At 41.8% G+C, this 21,137-nt stretch overlaps 1 protein-coding gene across 1 annotated transcript in view; it reads left to right on the plus strand.

The window, feature by feature from the left end:
- Positions 1–791: 791 nt before the first annotated feature.
- LOC139620710 (metabotropic glutamate receptor 7-like) overlaps positions 792–21,137 on the plus strand; it is a 60,082-nt gene continuing 39,736 nt past the window's right edge. Inside the window, exon 1 of the mRNA XM_071476508.1 lies at positions 792–2,329. Coding sequence (XP_071332609.1) covers positions 1,826–2,329 — 504 coding nt within the window. The 5' untranslated portion in view covers positions 792–1,825. The remainder of the gene's footprint in view (positions 2,330–21,137) is intronic.

Raw genomic sequence — 21,137 nt, forward strand, 5'->3', positions numbered from 1 at the left:
AGGTTCGTGCATGAATTATGTAGCCTACAATCGACAAAGTGCTCAGTGGGCACCTTTTCTCACACTGTAACTCACCGAGTGAATACAGCAGTCATTAGCAGAGCCTGACAATGAATTTATTTGAATGTGAGATCTACTTTGAATTATGCACAGGAACTCCCTTTTTGTAATTAATGCCACATATTGCCAAGTGAGTCCCAGGCTAATGCGTTCCCAAAAAATAAAAAAAATAAATAAAATTATCATAATCTGGCTTGTTTGTAAAAGCACCATCTGTGCAGTTAAATAGTTTGGTGATGATAGTGTTTTGTTAAGATGTGAGGGCTCCCCGCTCCTAAAGGTGTGGTTGATTCTCACCGGTCTGCGTGCCAGTGCGTGTGTGTGCGTGTGTGTGCGTGTGTGTGAGCGCACAGGATGAATCAGGAGTGTCTTCTGAAGAAGGGTTGCCTGGGAGACCAGCCTGGACCCCTCCAAACGTGTCTGTTCTCCTCTCCCTCTCTCTCTCCCTCCCTCTCTCTTTCTCTCTCTTCCGTTTTTTTTAAAGGTGCATCAGTAATGAATCCAAAACTATTTCAGGGAAAAAAGGCACTTTTTTAGTGAAGCCCTCCCTACCTGCAGCTCTGCTGCGTTTTTATAATGCCACAGATATCCGTTTCATGCCTGCCACCGTCAGCATCAAAAGAAAACAGGAAAAAAAAACACTCAGACTTTCTTTGTGTGTGTGTTTGTGTGTGTGTGTGTGTGTGTGTGTGTGTGTGTGTTTGAAGGGGAGGTGGGGGATAAAGGAGGGAGGGGAAGCAGCGAGAGAAAGAGATTATGAATGCTGAGAGGCATTCAGAGGAACAATTGTCTTACTATCAAGTCAATGAGAGCATTTGCTCGTCTTGTTTACCTTCTCGCTGAACTGATGTCTGAAGACACTGAGCGGCAACTTCCTGCCATGAAGTGATGCTACTTTTTTTTTTTTTTTTCCCAGCCTGCTGAATGACGTCTCGCAAGGAAAGGGGGCTGAAAACTCGGCGCACACAGTGAATCCCTCGCTGTGACTCATTCATTTTGTATAAATGCGACCGGTTGCGGAGACAGAAAGAGCCGGGGCTTTAATTGGCTGGATTTCCTCAGTCCTCTGCTCAGTGAACGCACATTACCGCTCAGACTAGACGCCTTTTTCCCTCCCTCTTCCTTTCTTTCTTTCTTTCTTTCTTTCTTTTTTTTTTTTTTTTTTTTTTTTGGAGCCTGTGGAGATGATATGCACCCCTGGGAGACGAACACCACAGCGGACCGAGCCATCCCTGCTCTCCCGTGGAGTTGGTCTGAGCGAGAAGAATGTCTCCCACTTCTGCCGGTCCTAACATCTAAGTCGGCTGTTGGTTTTCAGAGATAATTCATGATATTCTCTGTATCTCATTCGCCAGAATTTCCGCTCCGGGTCGTGAAGATATGTCAGTTATTAGCAGCGACTTCTTTGTGTTTCCATTCGCGCTTTGGATTTAGCGTAAATGGACAAAATTAGGCCAGTTCATCTGCAGCGGGTGTTGCTGTTCTTTCGCTGATATTTCCTGACTAATGGATGTAGCCTCTCTTTCCGGGGGGACTGAATTACCGTCAGGGGCTTCACTGTTCAACAAGCTGCACCGCTCACTCCCGGCAGCACAGCGATGGGCGCAGTTTGTCTGAGCCATCCACAGCGTCTTGGTTCTCCAGCCCTTCAGCTTGTTGAATCTCCTCCCTGGTGACAAGGATGGGTTCGCGTTAACAAACTCCTCTGCCTTTCTGGTTCTATCGTCGGCGGATTGCAGACTCCATCCTTCCCTAAAAGTTAATCATGGCTCGTCCCGGGGTGCGCGTCAGGCTGAGCTCTCTGTGGAGAGTCTTCTGGCTCATGAGGACTGTGGTAGATTTCGCGCTACCTCAGGAGACTTATGCACCCCATTCAATACGGACCGAGGGCCACCTGACCCTCGGTGGACTCTTCCCGGTGCACGCCAGAGGGGCCGACGGCACGCCGTGCGGGGACCTCAAGAAGGAGAACGGCATCCAGCGGCTTGAGGCCATGATGTACGCTTTGGACCAAATCAACCAGGACGAGCAACTCCTACCCAACATCACCTTAGGCGCCCGGGTGCTGGACACTTGTTCGAGGGATACCTACGCGCTGGAGCAATCTTTAACTTTCGTCCAAGCCCTGATCACGAAGGACACCTCCGACGTGAGGTGCACTAACGGGGAGCCACCGGTGTTTGTCAAGCCTGAAAAAGTGGTGGGAGTCATCGGAGCCTCGGCGAGTTCAGTATCGATTATGGTTGCCAACATCCTACGCCTCTTTCAGGCAAGTCTTCGAGCGTGTGCAAAAGATTTGTGGGAATCGTGAAAAGCAGTTGTGTCACCAATGTGTTCAAGCTTTTTTTTTTTTTTGTTGTTGTTGTTGTAATCATCAGCTTTTTAGGGAAGAGTGAAAGTGATGCGCTACACTGTTGCCCACCCAGTAAGGGGAAGCAGATGAAAAGGGATGCCATAAGTGGTAAACAACAAAAAAAAACCTTATCTCATGGGGGGAAAAAGATTTTGTTGCTAAAAAAGAAATCAGCTGTGTTAAATGAGGCAAGATACACCATTTTCTCAGTTTCTAATGCATTGAATGTTATGACCAATTCTCACCTAGACTTCCCCCCCCTGTCTTGAAATATGGGAACAAAAGGAGGGGGCAGAGAGTTTGGGTGGTTTTCCCCTCCACTACACTGTGTGGATGAGACAGCTGAGAGTGCTGTTGCCTGTCCCTGGTGGTGCTGAAAGAACAGCTCCCGTCTGTTCCAGTCTCACTCCGGAGTCTGGATGAGTGGGCACTGACAGCCTGACACAATCACACCCAAACTCAACAACCCCCTCCTGAGAATAGCAGGCCTGCTTCATGTGATTTACACATGATCATATGAGCCTTTTTGTCCTGGAAAGACTGCAGGCGTTTTTTTATGAATTGTTCTGAACGTGAAAGTCTTGTTTTACGGTTGAGTCGGCTTGCTTTTACAGGGTATTTCTACAGAGGGCCCCCTTAACAAAATGGGCCCGTTTGAAACTCCCTGCACCCTAATTGAGCTCAATAGCTGCAAGTAAATGGAATGAATTTGCACCTCTAATTTCAAAATGAGTTAGCTTGGGTTTATGGGAGCACATCTCTATTCCTGTTGGCTGAGAGTCAGCTAATAGAGTTGGCCCACTGCTGGTGCTGCAGTGGAGTGGGAAACGCAGCAGGGCACCAGTACAGCAGATTAATTATTTAAGACACATCTCCATAGCAAAATATCTAATTACTTGAAATACCATGTGGATGCTTGTTTTGCAAATGCGCAGGCTTATGTACCCGTGTGAGGAGAGCGGCGTTAAACCCGAGGAGGAACACCTGAGCTGCAGTGTCGGCGCTAATGATTTGTGGTTGCAGATTGTAACTCGCTGTGTCTCGTCGTTTTTGTGTTTTGTACAAGTTCAATTAGACAAACCATGGACCTGGCCCTAAGTGGCTGTTTAACTGCAAATGTAAGACCATAAAAATACTTAACATCCTTTTAGCCCCCACCGCCTTCCTTTCTCTTCCTTTTCTTTTCTCACACACACACTTAAACATGATTTTTTATTTCACAGCAGCCATCCTCTGGAGTTTTGTGGCTCCACTGGCTGGACAATTAGACTGACTGTCCTCACCGCAACCTTCAGCCTGGCTGTGCTTCCTATTCACTCTTTGCAGGCTGAGTTAACAGATAAAATTTTTATTATACAAAGTTAGTAAAGCCCTTCAGTTACGCTTTGAAGCGTCCGCACTACACTTTGTATTTTGTTGCAGAATTCAAGAGTTGTAAGTCTTCCTTTTTTTTTTTTTTTTTTTTTCCAAGCAGGCATGTTTGCATTTGTGAAGTTTAGAGGGTTTAAGGGGAGCGAGAGAGACGATTTCGTAATCCCCTCTCCTTTTTTCTCCTCACAGCAGGCGTACCAGCGTGTCTGTAAGTGTCAAGCTATGGGAGTGTAGGTGTAGTCCACATGTGTTGTTGCACTGGAGCTCAAGCTAATCAAGCTTGAGGAATCTGACAGCAGTTGTCATGCAGCTCCGTCCGTCACTCTGCGTTTCTTCTCATTTCCCCAAAGTGATGTCAGAAAGGTGGATTTAATCACCACAGTCAAATCTGCACACCCGAGGGAAGATAAATTCAGTCTATCTCCGAACCTTTGCCCTTCAGCACACTTTTTTTCTCCCCCATCTGGTATCAGTTGTGATGATGGGATCGGTAATAACGATGATTAATTAAATGTGAAGCCACATGATACTGTATAATCAATACATACCAGAAGTGAGAGCTCGCAGCTCATTTACTCTCATTAGTCTTACAGCATGTGATTCGTGTGTGGTAGCAATTTCAAGTTTTCAGCTGCAATCCATCAAGTATCATACGCTTCCAGTCAAAAGCATCGAGAACTTGAGAGAACACCTGTTCAGATATGATTAAAGAACCAAAGCTGGTTTCTTTTTTCTCAAATCAAAGAGACAGCAGCATCGATTGGACACTGTGCAGAATGTTCAATTTCTTGTTTTAGCAGATTCAGATTATAGTTGATTATTGGATATGCTCCATAACTGAGCAATCCAATGTACTTTGAAGTTAAATCTTTCCAATTCCAAGCCTGCAAACAATGACCTCTCCCTGAGCTGTCCTCCTAGCCTACTTCCCACTTTGTTCTCGGTGAATCTAATCAGGTCATTTCATGTTTCACCCCTGTGATAAATGAATCATCAGGGAAGCTAAATAGTGATTGCAGATTTTATTGCCAGACGCTAAATATCATGGCTTTCTATTCAGGACATGAGTAGCTGCTGAACTGTTAATGCTGGGAAATTGACATGAGGGATAGATTTTTCTGAGGACCCAGGAGGGTTGATCAATACTGTTGCCATGGTGAGGCCGATTTGCTGCTAAGATGTTTTTATTTCGCTGCCTTTCATGCTGTGTTGGAAATGAGAAGCAACAATGCCACAGGAGAAAAAAAAATCAATCAGCCAAACTTTTGGATTGTTACCAGGAGCTATGATGTTGCGCACCTTTTGAGAAATCATCCAATCCTTACCCTCTGCATCCAGTCATTCTTGAGGATGACGACTCTCTAGTTGAAAAGACAAGGCAACTTTGTCCATTTGTAAGTCCTGGCCTCTTGAATGAATCATGAAATTGATTTTTATCCAGATGACATTTACACCAGGGAGTGCAGCTCGCCATTCTCCGTTGCATCTCTTCTCCTGAAGACCAAGGCAAAACTTTGTATTGAATGCAGGTGAAGTCCGTCTTGTCCTCCTGTCTGGGGAAGCGGCCCCTTCAGACTAGCTGTCTAAGTGAGGCATTGACATTGTCTGTGCTCATAGCCCTGACAGGCTCTGGTTGGCTTTTTATCTCTCCTTTTCCACAGAATCATCTCTGTGATTGATTTGAGGGAGATTGAAGCCTTGCAGTGTGATCTATTCAGCTGACAGTGGTAGAGACGGACACCGAGGGAATATGAAGGCTGTGTGTGTGTGTGTGTGTGTGTGTGTTAGTTACAGAACAAGCTCTGAAAGTGACACCAAATGTCAGAGGTTAAATATCTCTGCTTTTCTAAACATGGTTGCCATTTGTACTTAGGTGCAAGAAGCAGCGCAGGTCAATTAGTCACATCTCTGGCACTGTATTCAGCCCTATCTCAGGAGACACGGTTGATATGTCAAGTGTGCAGCATATGAGTACACACACACACACACACACACACACACGCACACAGTATGGCGACAAAGAGCTCTATTACTGTTGCTGAAGGAATGAAAACACAAGTGTCTCGTAGATATTTCATGATCCACACCAGTGGTCTTGGCTCCCGTAGTTTCTCTCCATCGCTTGCTAATTGGCTTTTATTCAGAATGTGACACAAAGGCCCCACTCAGTGCATTATAACTTTATGACAAGAATCTGAAAAATGGATAAGAAAGTAATCTTCTCTCAAAACTAAGGTTCAGACTCTTCATTATCACACCCATTTAAAAGCTAAGGCTGATTTTCTTTTTAAAATTTAATACACAGAATTTAATTATTATGATTATTCTGTCTATTATTAGTAGAATAGTAGAAATATTTTGACCACAACTGATCTTCCTCAATTTAAAGTGGGGGTGTGAGCACATCAGCTGTGCATCTGATCATTCATAATACACTGTACATGTGAGGACAATATAGACAACTATTGAATTACTAGGAATAATCCTGATACCATGTGAATATCACATAACCTATGTGAATATCACGTCAACAGTAGAGCACGTGAGTAGCTGAGGGAGACAGTTTGTGGTTTGTGGGTTGTCTGTGTAGAATGAAAGAAGAATTGGGAACAGTTTTTTTTTTTTTAGAATTATTATTATTATTTTCATGCAGAATACCAAATAGGCATTATACAATTTCTTTTAGGGTATTGAACACAAAACTCTCCAAAAGAAGGTCAACTCTCAAAATAGTTAACACGTGCAGACACTTAAAATTTGTTTCTGCCAAGGTCTATTAACATGCTATTCACAAAATTGCCTGACAGACTTTAAAGGGTTATTGAGTCATCAGTTATACTGATGCATTTATGCAGATTTTGTACTGAATCTAGTGATTATGGTTCCTAGTCCTTGGCAATGAGAGCCCTGCTGGTTTTCATTCCAGCCATTTAATCGGACGCTGACTTATGGCCCGGTCAGATCAGAATTGGCAGGGTGAAATTCACTCACACACTGCTGCAAAAAGCAGGTGGGACAGGAAATTATGTGGGCAGGGTTACAAGCAAAAGCAGCAGGTGCTAGCATGGCTAACAGGCTAACAATACGATTCCACAAGTTGAGAATTTTACACCTCTCTCTTTTTTTTTATCAGTTACTTTATACTGTAGTATTTTTTTCTTTATTCCTGTGTGTGCACTGGTTGCCAACCTCACAGCAGGAGTCTTTCTCTGCTGCAGTAAGCATGCAGTTATACAAACAAGGATACAAACAATCAATACCTACTTAAGGAGAGGTCAGTCCCACCTGCTCTTTCAAATTGGCTGGACATCAGTGAATCACGATGTTTCGCAGGTCACAGTTCAATCAGACTCTGTGAGAAGTGAACAAGGGAAGGTCAATTCATGATCAGCAGGAAATGTATCTCCCCTGACATAGTGAAAGGGTGGTGTGCAAATTTTTTGATGTGTTAAAGCTGGGACGCAGGTGAATATTATCTGGCTGGGAAGAATGGCAGCAGTGTTCTGAGCTTGAGCACCAGGACTGAAAACTGGTTATATTATGAAATGATAAGAGACGCATAGATTTGATGTCAGAATTGGATAATTAAATAAAAAAAAACAAACAAACATTGTTTTTATTGTATTTAAATTCGGGTGTCTGCAAAATGAAATTCTATGACTTGGTAACTGTTTTCAGAGCATGGACTGTACTCCAGGAAAATGTGTCTAGTAGTTTGAGATTCAGACCTGCAAAGGCAATAATTAAACTGAAGAAATGTTAGAGAAATGTCCTGAGAAATGTTGGCTCACAGCCCGATTCTTCAAATTTTCCACCCTTTTGCCCTTTTGGGAGAAATGGTGTCATGACGGGGTGTTGTTGGGCTCATGTTCAGTGGAGCAGGTATATATTCACACACACAAACATGACGCAGTGTGAGCAACTGATGCAATATTAATAAAATGAATAAAATATCCCTGTGTCAGACAAGTTGTCATTGGTGCTGACATGAGGTCATTAGGTCAGCAGCCTGCCACGGGGAGAATATGAGAAACCATGCACGCCTGATATTAAGGTCTCGGCTATTCCCACAGGCCTGGGGGGATGGTGCACTTTATTATTCAGCTACATAATAGCATGCTATATGAATAAATGTTTCTCAATGAAAACAGCGGTAATATACTGTTATTCCCTTCCTCATTTGTTTTTAGACACATTATAGTTTGTTTCCATATAATGATTCCACTTATAGCTGATAAATATTGATTCGGCATCTTTAATGCAGTTCCATCTGTCATGTATACATGGGGTTTGGGGTCTTTTGTGTGGCAACTTGACTCTCCCAGTGAGGTTATCACCCCATTTTCTCCCACTGCACTGTAGGAGGGAAGAGGGCACACGCTTAAAAGCTTAGCCTCGCTCACATTGAGGTCACACCAGTGTTCCTTGAAAACTTATTGTCGGTATGACTATAAAATATGGCAAGAATAGCACTCTTAGACTTTGCGGGAAGTTTTCTGCAGTTTATCTGGTGAGCAGAAGGAGCCACAGAAGAGGAAACCCCATTACGTCCGATCCTCTTACGGAGATGAGTGGAGAATCATGAGGATGTCTCTGCTGGCTGCTGTTCGGCCTCTCACTCATCCTACCAAAAGGAAAAATGTCCCCGTTGCTTCAGCAGAAAATGATCCAGTTGAAAGGCATTATCACAGGGCTCATTGTAGTGATCTGTGATCCATGCAACATTATGGACAGAGCCTGAATTAGAAAGTTACTCAACCATAGCAGACTTGTGTACTGTATGACTAAATAACATCTAAGTCTGTTTTCGCAATAGAAACCCTGCACACAAAATCTTATTACAGATCAATGAGAAATTTGCCTTTTAAATATGATCTGTTTTTACTATGTTTCTTCTCGCAGTTTCTCAGTTCCTGGTAAATGAGTTAAGTGAATTAGTTAAAAGGCTGCTTTTAGAGCTGCCTGTGAGAGTGTCTGCAGCTTCAAAAGGATGGATGTCACTTTCCCCATCCAGCTCTGAAATCACATGACACCTTAGAAATTACACTGCAATTCAGACTAATCCTTTGGATCTACTTGTCGGGGAGAATTCCCTCTTAACACATAAAAGATGTTGCATTTTAAGGAAATGGGGCAAACTGAAGGAAACAAGGGCCACGCTTTAAGTCCCTGTAGTTTAGAATTTATAGGCTGTACATAACCATCGAATAAATAGTTTATGACACCTAAAATGTCGCTATGCAGCTTTGATAATTAATGCGTTTATCCTCCTGTGGGCACCCATCAGTAGAAGCTGGTGTATAAACAGATAACGAATGACGATCTAGTAAAATGCAGTTGGAATTATATAAAATATGTTTTCATAAGAAATGTTATAACTGATAAATACTGTACATTTACTAAACATTTAAAGTGTTTTTATATCTTCATACAACAATATTATGTACTGTGTATTATAAACCACTGATTAAATGTTTATATATAGTGCTTATAAATGCTAAATCAGGGGACTTAAAGTGTCGCTGAATCAATAAGTACTAACAGTTTACAGTTTTGCAAGCAGCTCTGGGAGATTGCACTTGTGGTGCTTTGGCTAAATGCTAATGTCAGTAATGCTAGCACAATAATGTTTAGCAGGTAGCTTACCTTGTTCATCATCTTCTTTTAGCGTTTTAGCATTGCTAACATTTGCTTCTTGGCACTAAACACAAGGAGTGAATGACTTACCATGTTTAACCCAAACTTGTGGTAACGAGACTTTGCAGTCTTGCTAGTGGATCGAGAGGCTGTACCTTGGCACAGTGGTACTTAAGCTAAATGCTGTTGTCAGCTTGCTAACACGCTCACGATGGAATTGTTAACATGCTGATGTTTAGAGGGTATAATGTTAATGCTCATCATTGTAGTTTAGAGTGAGGGCTGCACTATATGCAAAAGAAATTATGTTGTGATTATTTTTGGCAGATTATGGTTTATGGTGCAAACAATGCACAGCAATCTTATGACACATTTCACCTTTACCTGCAGCCTGCTCCTGCAATTTGGATATTACACGTGGCCATATTGCAATTTTGATTATATTTTAATTAATTGTGAAGCCCTATTTAGTGTGTTTGCATGCTGTTTGTAAAATCTTAGTCAGTAAAATAACTGGTAACTATAGCTGTCAAATAAATGTAGTGAAGTGAAAAGTACTTAATTTCCCTCTGAAATGCTGAGGTATAAAGTAGCATAAAATGGAAGAGTAGCTCAAACTTGTATACTTTAATACAAAACTAGTAGTAATATTCATAGTAATACCTAATATATTATGTTACTTTCCACCAGCTAGCCACTAGCTGAGGCTGACGGGATCATTAGTTTTTCAGGTCATAAACCAAAGTGCTGAACAAATAGAATTTTTTGATGTGATGTTGGGATCCAGTGCAGTGGATCAAACAACTAACAGTCAGACTGACATTGCCATCACTTTCATGTTCAGCACATTGTCTAAATCACACCGTCCACACGGTTAATGGTAAGAGCCATATATGTTCAAAAAGACCAATGGAACAATACACACTAAACTTTGTGCAGTATGCTGCCAACTTTAAAGTGACAGGAGGTGCACTGCTCACATGGCTGTCTTGCTGTCCCTGGAGGCTGGAGGCACGAGGCTGTCTTTAGACTGCATGCCCATGTGATGGCTCTAATGTAGATAGGCATGCCACTGAAGAGCAGCAAGAAATAGACAGAGAGTCAGCGCACGCCATCTTGAGCTGCAAGAGAGCGAAGAGAAAACACAACAGTCCTTCGCCTACAGTGTTTATATTTCCTCATTTACCTCTAGTGGTATGAAGTCATGCATTCATTTTAGTTTCATGTGACCTGGTTTTGACATTGTTTCTGAAGGAGATGTTGCAGTTGATTTGATTGAAACTAATGTTTTCCTTTGACCTTCAGTGTATTGGAGTGGAGGTAGAAATCTTAGTGGCGGACAGTGTTGGAAGTAGCAATACACATGGAAACAAAAAGACTCCATTACCAGTACAAAGTCTACACTCAAAATCTTACTCAAGTAAAAGTGCAGTCCTATTTTCAGCTAAATGTAACAGATTTATAAAACATTTCATACTAATATGACCCATAATGCAGAAAAACTGGTCTTGGTACATTATTATGTGTAATATGATTGAATTATTATACTGATGCAGCACTGTGTAATTAATCACAGCATTTTAATGTTTTAGCTGGTCTGCTGCTGGAGCTAGTTTTAATGACTAAATTTTAGTGGGTGGTTTAATCTGCAACAAAATATTATATTTTGTAAATTTTAAATGTTTGTGCATAAAATCTTGATCAGTAAAATAGCTGTCAAATAAATATGGTGAGATAAAAAGAACAGTATTTCCCCCTGAAATGTTCATACTATTAAAGGTAAGTGAATTGTCCATATAAAATATGTTAAATTCATGTTTTGTTGTCGGTGTTTCACTACATTTGTGTGTGCATGTGTGCGTGTGTGTGTGTGTGTGTGTGTGTGTGTGTGTGTGTGTGTGCGCTGTTTGTATCTCAGAGATGTCAGGGTCCACTGTGCTCTCTCACAGGATACATAATAAACTGTCATCAGGATTCATTCCTTGTCCTTCAGTTGTGTTATTACAGCAGGAGGGTAAGGGTGCATCAGAATGGTTTCTAACAGCAGATAGTAATATATAACCATTATATCTGCCCGCGCAATGTGTACCTTTCATAGGGAGACTAAATTATTAGAGTGCAGCAAGGGCCTCATGGGTAGTTATACTAAAATACCTGTTGATTTTACATGTGAAAATGAAAAAGAGGAATTTTAGTTTCATTAGCTTCTATTTCATTTTCTCTGTATCTCTGTTATCTGTGTGTGTGTGTGTGCGTGTGTTTTTGTTTTTGTTTTTGTTTTTTTGTTTTTCCTCTGGCTAGATGCGCAGTGGTGTACGAGTGCTGTTTGAACATGCTTGTGTGTAGCTGTTCTTCTGAGCTTGAAAAGTATTCTGTGCCGCGGCAGCCAGAGCATACATAAAAAAATCAGTTGACAGGATTACTGTTTTCAGATGCAAATCCCATGGGATTTCAAGTGCTCTCTGAAACGCCTGCATGTGACAGTTACATCGATTTGGGGGAAGACCTCAATCACCATTGACATTTTGCAAATTAGGGAAGCTCTTTCCTTTCAAATAAGGTTGCTTGAACGACAATTGACTACAGGACAAGAGCTATTGATGCCAGAATATAGTGTTTTTTAACTGCCTTATCAGTGTTTGAGCACTCACATGTGGCCCACACTGAGGCTAAGCAGATCAATAGCATGTCATTTATCAGTAGATTATGCATAGACCTGTCATCCGCTCTCTACCTGGAGGTTGAAGGCCAATCAGACGTGATATTTGCCGGTAAATGTATGAAATTCTTATATATTTTATATATACATTTAAATTTATAATTCTTTATGTTGCAGCAGCCACTCAAACCTAAATATCCTTGCACTTCTGTCAGTGAAAAAAAATCAAAACTTCATATAAAATTCAGGAGGACTAAAGGATCATTTATTTCACCAAAACAACAATTCTTTGCGTTTAAGTGACGAAGCCCTCTAGCAGATGCAGTAATTATGACTCTTGACCTTCGGGAGCAAAGGAAGAAGTAGTGTGATGTTATTACAGAGCAACAAAGTCCACAGAGGAAGGTGTGTGAAAATGTCACTGTGATATTGAACTGTCAGCTGCAGCACCAGAACTCAAAACAGCTTTAGTGTGTGTGTCGTCCTGGAGGGCAGTTTCAAACAATGTACTTTGTCAATTAATTTGGAGGACTGGTTGGGTAAGTTTTCAGGTAATAAATGTAAATCCATGGAAGTGTTCGTGTGTGATCTTGCTTGCATTAATCACTTACCTCTCCTCTGGGGCCAGTTGAGCTGGTCCCCACAAGGTTAACCATTAGATTTGTGGTCTGCTGTAAGGATTAGGCTGAGGTTCGGGTAAGGGTTGAGGTTAGTCATGTGGTTACGGCCAAGGTTAGGCTGAAGCCTCCAGGGTATGTACACAACGTCAATGCAATGTCCTCCTAAGTGACAAAAACAAGTGTGTGTGTGTGCACGTGTGTGTGTTTTAGGGTGGCAATAATCCTACGCTCTCTGTGCTCAACCAATTTTCCAGTTCCTGTGCACAGTTGGAAACACATCACGCTTTTTTTATTTGGAGAAACCATCCACACATATGGTTTTGAATGTTTTCTAATGAACATTAAGTCAAGAACTAAATAAATGCAAGGCACTTAGAGCCACTCACTAGAACCACTGGTCATAGTTCCAAGTGGCTTGGAAAGTGACTAGTTTACCACAAGACTTTGATGTGTTTTTATGCACTGGTTCACCCCACTGTGACAATGTTAGCGTTTACTTTTAGGACATGTGCAGTTCACGTAATACTATTTTGCGTCAATACTGTCTTCGTGCGTTTAGCTTCAATACTGCTATGGAGGAATTTTTCTTCTCTGAACCCTGTCATGATTTTTTTATGTTTCATGTATTTGGATTACTCTCTGAAACACTTCTTGAAGTTCTTCAAAACACAAACTGAGGATTTAAAATCTCCATGAAATACTAGAATAGATCAGCACATTTCATACATTTTTTAAAAATGTATTTTGGATGATTAATGAACCAACAAGTTTAAAAGCCTCGGTCTAAATATATATTTTAGATGTTGTGTTTGTGTTACTTCAGCTCATTTGACAGATTGTGATATAAGCACACTTGAGATCCACATGAGCTGTTCTGAGAAATGCATGTTAGTGCTCTTGTTGAAAATAAAGATAACCCTTCAGTTGTGGTGTGTGACAGTTCCATTGTATTCGACTGGGCCCCATCCTGTTGCGGCTGGTTAACTTGTCTGAGGGCAATTGTCTGATCTGGCGTCTGTTGCGCATCTCTGATTCTGGCTCTGAAATACATGTCAGTGTGCAGCCTTCTGACACTTTGTCTCACTGCGAGTGGAAGTTATGTGAAATGTGCGTGACACAAAAACACATTCCACATAAATCTTCTCGGTCCATTAGTTTAGACACTTGCTCTGATGAATCATGATCTCAGTGAGAATGAGTCTGTTTACACAGAATAGCTCTATCCAAAAGAGTGTGTCCAGTCCTTCAAAAGTTGGCAGGTTATTCGGTACAGCACTGGTTAAAGCATCTTGCGCTCACTGAGTGGACAATTGCCCATTGTTCCGGCTGTGCGCTGGAGCCAGTGTGTTGCTGGCAGGACTACTAGGTCAGATGCCCTCAGTGATGCACCTCACCACCAGCACAAAGCAAAACAGAGAGCCCATGGCTGGCCAGGTCACGAGTGGATGCAGGATCATTCTCATCAGTGTGGGCCACAGGGTGGGAATATAGCAGACATACAGAGACTTAAAAAAGCTTTACCACAAGGTTCTACAATTCCGCAACAGCTACCTTTCTCTGTAGGTCGGTTTCCATCCAACTCTAGCACACAAAGAAAATGTGAATAAATTAATTTTTCCATCCAGTAATGTTATGTGAATATATCAGGAGTTGGTTTATTGAGATAAACAGCTGGTAGCACCATTTTTCCAGTCAGGTGCCATTTAACTATTGTCAGAAGAAGAGTGTGCATTAAGATTATGTGATTAACGCAGCAGTGGTCAAACCTCAAACAGTGAAAACATTATTTAACACATGAAAAACTGTTTCACATATTAAATTAATTGCGCATAAAAATGGGTAGATGGAAAACAACCTTATACCTCACTGCTCAAGAGCACTTAACAGTAATACTGAATACATCTATTATTGCTATTATTCCAGCTTCTGTTACTAGTAATAATAGTATAACTGACTATTGTTTGTCAAAGGACCAGACCAATGTGTGGCAGTTTTCGCTAATGTTACATTACTGCTGTGTAGCAATGCAGATTGATTTGGAAAGTCCACACTGCGTTTACCACGTGACCACGTTGTGACTTTGACTAAAGTTTGTGCAGACTGGGCACAAGTCAAGCAAGTTACAAGAGTCTCCGAATGAATTGTCATATTGTACAGAAATGAATGCAAGACAACGAATATCTGTAACTGTAGCAAAAAACATAGCAGTATGGTTTACAATGTGGTTAGCTGTGCCCACCATTTGTAGTAAAATGGCTTAAACCACTGAGATGTTCCTTTAAAGTGCAATTAAGAAAGTGATGAGCCTAAATCTCATTAGTCAAATGTAGTTAGTAAAGTTAAACTTAAGTAAAGCCACAAAAGCCAGACGATTGTCTTAACGAGACTATTAGGTCACTGCCATGATGGCTGCACTGAGGCTGCACTGTAATGCTTTGAGCTAAATGCTACTGTAACATGTAACATGCTTACAGACAATGACGTGCTGATATTTACTAAGTATAATGTTTATTATGTTCACCGTCTTTGTTTTGCTAATTGCTAATTTGCTATTTGGAACCAAACACAAAGTGTGGCTGAGGCTGATGGGAATATTACACGTCCTGGGCGGTAATGACAATAACATTTTAACCTGATGCTCATTGCTTTCCAGAGTGATTGCAATTCATCTTTAGGGGGATGTATTTGTACCACATTTCATAGCCATCCATCCACCAAAACCACTTCCCCAGTTGGAAAAGTCAGGCGATCACAAAAGTAATTAGGATTCATCATAGACTGTATATTAAAGGTTGCTACTTAGGATTCATCCTCTGGAAACCATGAATGTCCACACAAAATTCCACGAAAATCCATCAAAAGTCTTAAATAAAGAGGTGGACTGACAGACTGACATTTCCATCCACAGAGCCATATCAGTTAGCACGGCTAAAAAGCAGTTTATTAAAAAAAACAACAACAATTTGCAAAGCTAATGAGGACCATCAAACATCATGTTTTGTCTCTTACATTCCACTGTCTGTTCTGTAACCTCAAGCATCCAAATCAATAAAAATTCAGCAGTCAGAATTGTAACCATTAAGAGAGCATACTTCCTATATTCAGCATCATCTCTTTGGCTACAAGATCTAAAGTTAATCTTTTGATCAAAGTACATTTATTTCCTCATGAATCATGCTGAGATCCTCAGGCTGCTCTGACTGTCCCCTGTCTAGACAGAAGAGGAAAGGTTTTGCCATTAAGACTTAGAGACTGCAGAGGAAAGAGACTTTATTGTCCTGAACTGAGCCTCCCAGGCTGTTGATATGTACTTCCACCAACAAGCTCCACCAATGAAATGCTTCAGGCCATGGATGGTTAATGTGAGGGCCAGTTAGAATTTGCCAGTCCCAGGTCTGTCTGTGCAGCTAAACTCAGGGCAATAAAATCTCCAAGCACACAGTGAAATGGCTTACCTCAAAAAATGTTTTTTCTTTACCAAGCTCATTGTTGTCTTTTAAATCACTTTTATCGTGTTTTTTTTTCTTTTTTCTATTTTTTTTTTCTCAGCTTTATACTTGGATGTTTTGGGTTTTTTTCTGCTTTTAGTTTTATGGTGCTATCTTTTGAATGTTTTATCTGTTTTCTGTATTTGTTTATTCATTTATTCCTTCATTTGCTTTTCCATTTCATTTTAACTACTCTTCTTCTGAATGTTTTTCTGGATTTTTAATTGCCTTTTTATACATTTAAATGTTGTTTGTTGTTATGTCAGTTTTGTGAAGCCCTGGTCAACGAGTTTGAATATCTTACTGTGAATGGCAGTTTAAGCACCCAATTTAGCTTATTTCCCGAAATATAAGAGTATCAGCTTTGCATAAATCACACTGCAATTGCATGCGTTCATCCGCACCTCCTGTGAAAATCATTACAGTTACCCAAATGCGCAGGGTAATCTGTGAAAACAAAACGGCATCACAGCAGTTTTGGTTATTTAAATAAGTGTGTCAGACATTTGCAGGAGAGTGTATTTATCCGCACATTCTTGTTCACATTTGGAGCTTCTCTGACACACAGATCCATATGGGCTGACGGTGGATTTGGTGCGTGTTGGGAATGCAGGTGTTGCTGATAAAAATACGATAATCTCAACTCTGGGAGAGTTTCAAGGCAGCACTGCAGGCAATGCCAAGCGAGCAGATAACTTCCTATTAAAACGTTCTGTTCAGTTCCAAACCGGTGCATATATCCGGTACATATATCTCTAGTGCATTGCATCAAGCAGGGGCTCAGAGACACTAACAGAGGGAATAGGATATCTATGATATTTTCCACTGCTGTGATCAGAGCGTAATTACATGGCCCCCGCTAAAGAATTCTTTGTGAGGAGCAGACAGAGAGAAAAGATAAGATTGAGGAGGCTCACCCGCATTTGTCTGCGCTATTAGGGGAGAAATGGGCCTGGAGATGATGCTCTGTCGAGTCTGAAGAGAGAGCTATACAGGGAGAGATGGGACGATAGTACAGAGAGAATCATTGGGATGCAGGTCAGAGTGTTGCAGGTGCACGACTGACAATGAATGTGTCAGACCCTGCATGCTCCAGGTGCAGGTGGGGAAAAAAACATGCACCCATGCTTGCTCTTTGATGAGTAATATGTCAGAACCATATTGGGAATGGACAGAGCAATGAGGCAGAGCAGAGATGTAAAGGTGTTGCACACGCCAACAGTTCCCACAACACAAACATTAAATGTACATTTGTATTCAGATGTCTGTCATGAAAGAACATTCTTGTTCTACTCTTACCTAAGTAAGGCTTAATAACATGTAGATTTCAGTGTGGGTTTATTGATATTTCATATTTTTCAGAGAAAAAATAAAGTTATCATCCAGGCTGTAAAGAACACAGTAGAGATAACAAAGCTGCGTCCAGTGCACTTTGCAGTCAGGGAAAAATCAATACAGCCATCTGTAATGTGAGGCCCTGTGGATATGAAGGAATACATTTGATAACACTTAGTCATAAAACTGCAGGCTATGTTTTATTCTTACCGTGAGTCGAGTTTCTGTCGCACCTGGAGAGAGCACACAGCACAGCCCCGATGATCAAGACCGTTCTGCTGAACTGCATTGTTCTCTGCAGGGCCTCGCTTTGTGTGCAGCCTAATTCAAAAGAAGCTTTACAAAATGACTTGAAGAGATACTGGATCTGTACATAATAAATCTCACAAGTGACAGCATAAAAGCTCGACTGTCAGACAAGATCCTGAAGTCGGTAGGCTCCATTTGTGACACGTATTTGCAGCAGCGGCACTACACCTTTACAGTGCGCTGCATACTGTAAATGTTGAGCCTCTCCTTGGTACAGACTCTTCTCCAATCAGGATTTGAGACCAATTTGGTATTGGGAAACGATTATTTCTTTGAAATACCGATAGAGTTGGAATAGCAGTCTGTTTACCAGATGGAAAGATGGAGGTCGGTCAGGTTCCCTTTGTGAGCTATCCACACTTTCCTCCCACGCCTCGGCTCTACTCTACTGTGTGGCTCTTCTGGTCAAATATCTGATTTGTGAGTCATACCTAGCCTCTATACCCATGGAGAAACATGCTGGTTGTCTTAAAATACACTCTGGCAGGGCAGCCATGCAAGAGCTCAGGCTCAGCAAAGAGCGCTGGAGCTGCCCAGGGGACTGGCATGGAGCAAGCGGGAGAGACGGAGGGTGAGGGAATCGACTGGGAAAAAGTGAAGTGGGTGGAAAGAAGGAGACGGTGGAAGGTCGCGTTAGATAAAGGATTATGAAAGCCTAAGTTTCTGTCATGTAACACCACGGCTAGTTCAGCAGTGTGGGCAAGTCTAAAAAGGTGGTGTTTGTGATTCCTCTAGCAAAAAGCTGCAAAACAGAGTAAACATCCAGATTGGCTGAAATCTATTCAAGTAAGGTCCTCGTAGAATAACTGGCTGAAAAATGGAGGAGATATATAGTAGGAGTGTGATGCGAGGCAGGTCTTGGTGAGGAGGAAAGGGAGGAAGTGGGCGCTTGGTAAGGGCAGAATTAAAAAGAAGTCTCCAGTCTCTTAGAAAATACATCCATTAATTTCAAATTTTCTTTGCTGTGTGGAGGAAACACAATTTCTGCCTGGGTTATATTCAGTTGGGACACTCCTACAGCAAACAAGTCTTAGGGAGGAGGTTGTAGTGGTTGGTTGGGTGTACAGAGCACAGGTCTTACAGTTTTTTTTAAATCGTGAGAAACTCGGTTCGACTCGTCTGATACAGCATTTTTTAAATTCTTCAATTTAACAGTGACCATGATGTTTCCCTTAAGCTGTAATAATCAATATTTTATTTTATATTAACAATGGATCAAATGACTGTATGTATGTGAAAGGGCCTGCTTCTAGTGACGCACAGAGAATTATGACTCAACCTACTATTATAACAAAATTTTATTATTTTGCTTCACTTTAACAGCTCTCAGCAGGAAAAAAGAGAACCTGCTGTGTGCTATTGGCTGTGCTGGAGGACTAAATTAAGTTGGAGTGGAGTATTTAGCAGCTAAAGAACCAGGGATTTTGAGCCTAGACTTAAGTTCTTGAGGTGGCCAGAAACACGACTCCAAATGAATGCTAATGCAACTGGTTGCCAACACATTTGCCAATATCAACTTTATAAGGAGATATAAGGCAGTCAGTGTTGTGTTTACAGCTTGTTATGTTGCTCCCACATGTGGCCAAAAAAAAAAAAAATCAATAAATGCAGGACCAACTAAATGCTTTGAGTTCCCTAAACATAACCATGAACATAATATAATGCAATATCATGCTTTAGGGAAATTCGCTGACAACATTTTGCAGATATGCTCAGTGTGGACATTTTTCATTGGCAGTGAACACATAGCTGATACATTGTTGATTAAAAACGTGTTCGATTTTTAGGAGTGAGTGTTAAAATGAAAAATAGGCAGAAAATGGGGGGGGGGGGGGGGGGCAAAAGGGAAAGAGTAAGGACAGCGAGGAGGGGAAAGTTGGCTGGCATTCAAGCAAATGACTGAGGGCAGATTGTCTCGACTTGGGGGGAAACTGGCAGCCTGAGGACCTCTGTGGGCAGGAAGTGTCTGTTGATCATCTGTGTGGGCGTGTCTGCATGCAGACAGATGACAGGGAGGGAGGGGGAGACACACAGGAAGATGAGACTCACTTGTCTCTCTCCAACGGGGCTGAAACACACAGAGGGGCGGAGAACAAGGGAGCGAGGCTGAAAGTCACAGGTTGTGTGAGGGCACAATGATGAAACGCAGCCTTCACAAAAGGAGAGTTTGAGTGAGAGTGAGAGACACAGATGGGCAGGAAGAGAGGGGGAGAGAGTGACAGAGAGAGGGAGGGAAAGCTGTCGGTTTTCCCCCACCCTTCCTCCCTGCTTCCTCAGCTGTGCTGGCAGTGCTGTGCTCTGGTGAAGAGAGATTACCAAAGCCCAGCCTGAGGTTGCATGTATGGACACAGTCATTACCTCTGCCCTGCTAACAAATGGCACTGCTGTCTGAATACAAACCAAAGCCTGGCTGACCTCCACCTCCTGCCACAGATCTGCAGAGCCTTGATTTAGCAGGAACGATGTAAAACTTGATAACTGCTCAATATCTTTATAGGCCTGTTTATCGTGCTATATTATTTTGTTTGTAGGATATCGACCGTTGCAGTTTTACAACACCGGGCAGTGGGGCCACAAATAAATCTCTGAATGTCGGATGTTTTTTTTTGTTTTGTTTTTTTGTGAGAAAATATTTATTCCGTTATGGGTGGGGTGTGCAGTTTTTGAACTGCTTTCAAAATGGCTCCTTGGTCAGTTCATAGCATCATATTTACAGTTCATGTGTGTGTGTCATTGTGCTTGTGTCACGAAGACAATCTGTGCATTGGCGTCCGGCCAGAAACGGCATGGGGTTAGAGTCGGGTCTGTCAGAACCCGCTGTCATTTCCGGCATTGCCGTGGAGATCGTTGCAAACAGCCGAGTGGAGCTGACTGATGTCAAGATATACTTAGAAGCTAATCATGCAGCAAATAGAGGCACAGGGAATCCTGCAACAGGAACTGCCTGGCTGCCCTCGCTCCAGTTAAAGCCATTCATGGGAAACATTTCTCACAGTCACAGCTCGTTTGCAGCTATGTTTTTGAGAGCTGCTCTTGGGTTAATTGATACCAAAGCCAGTCTGGGCAACTCTCTAGTTTCCTGTGCCGAATATTTGACACTGATGGAGTCTACTCAGTGCTGCCTTTTGTAGGGAAAAGCTCTGTGTTTGAAAGATGGCTTTTGTTTTTGGTCTAAGTTTTTGTTCAAGAGCCCATGGACTGTTATACCCCTCTGTTTTCTGTGGAGACAGCCTGTCTTCTCATATCTGCAGACTTCCCTCTTCTCAGATGGCAAGGATAGATGGTTGCCATTATTCCGACTGAGA

Source organism: Trachinotus anak, unplaced genomic scaffold (genome assembly GCF_046630095.1).
Source record: "Trachinotus anak isolate AG129_WGS33_773 ecotype Australia unplaced genomic scaffold, CSIRO_AGI_Tana_v1 ptg000004l, whole genome shotgun sequence".
NCBI classification, from domain to species: domain Eukaryota; kingdom Metazoa; phylum Chordata; class Actinopteri; order Carangiformes; family Carangidae; genus Trachinotus; species Trachinotus anak.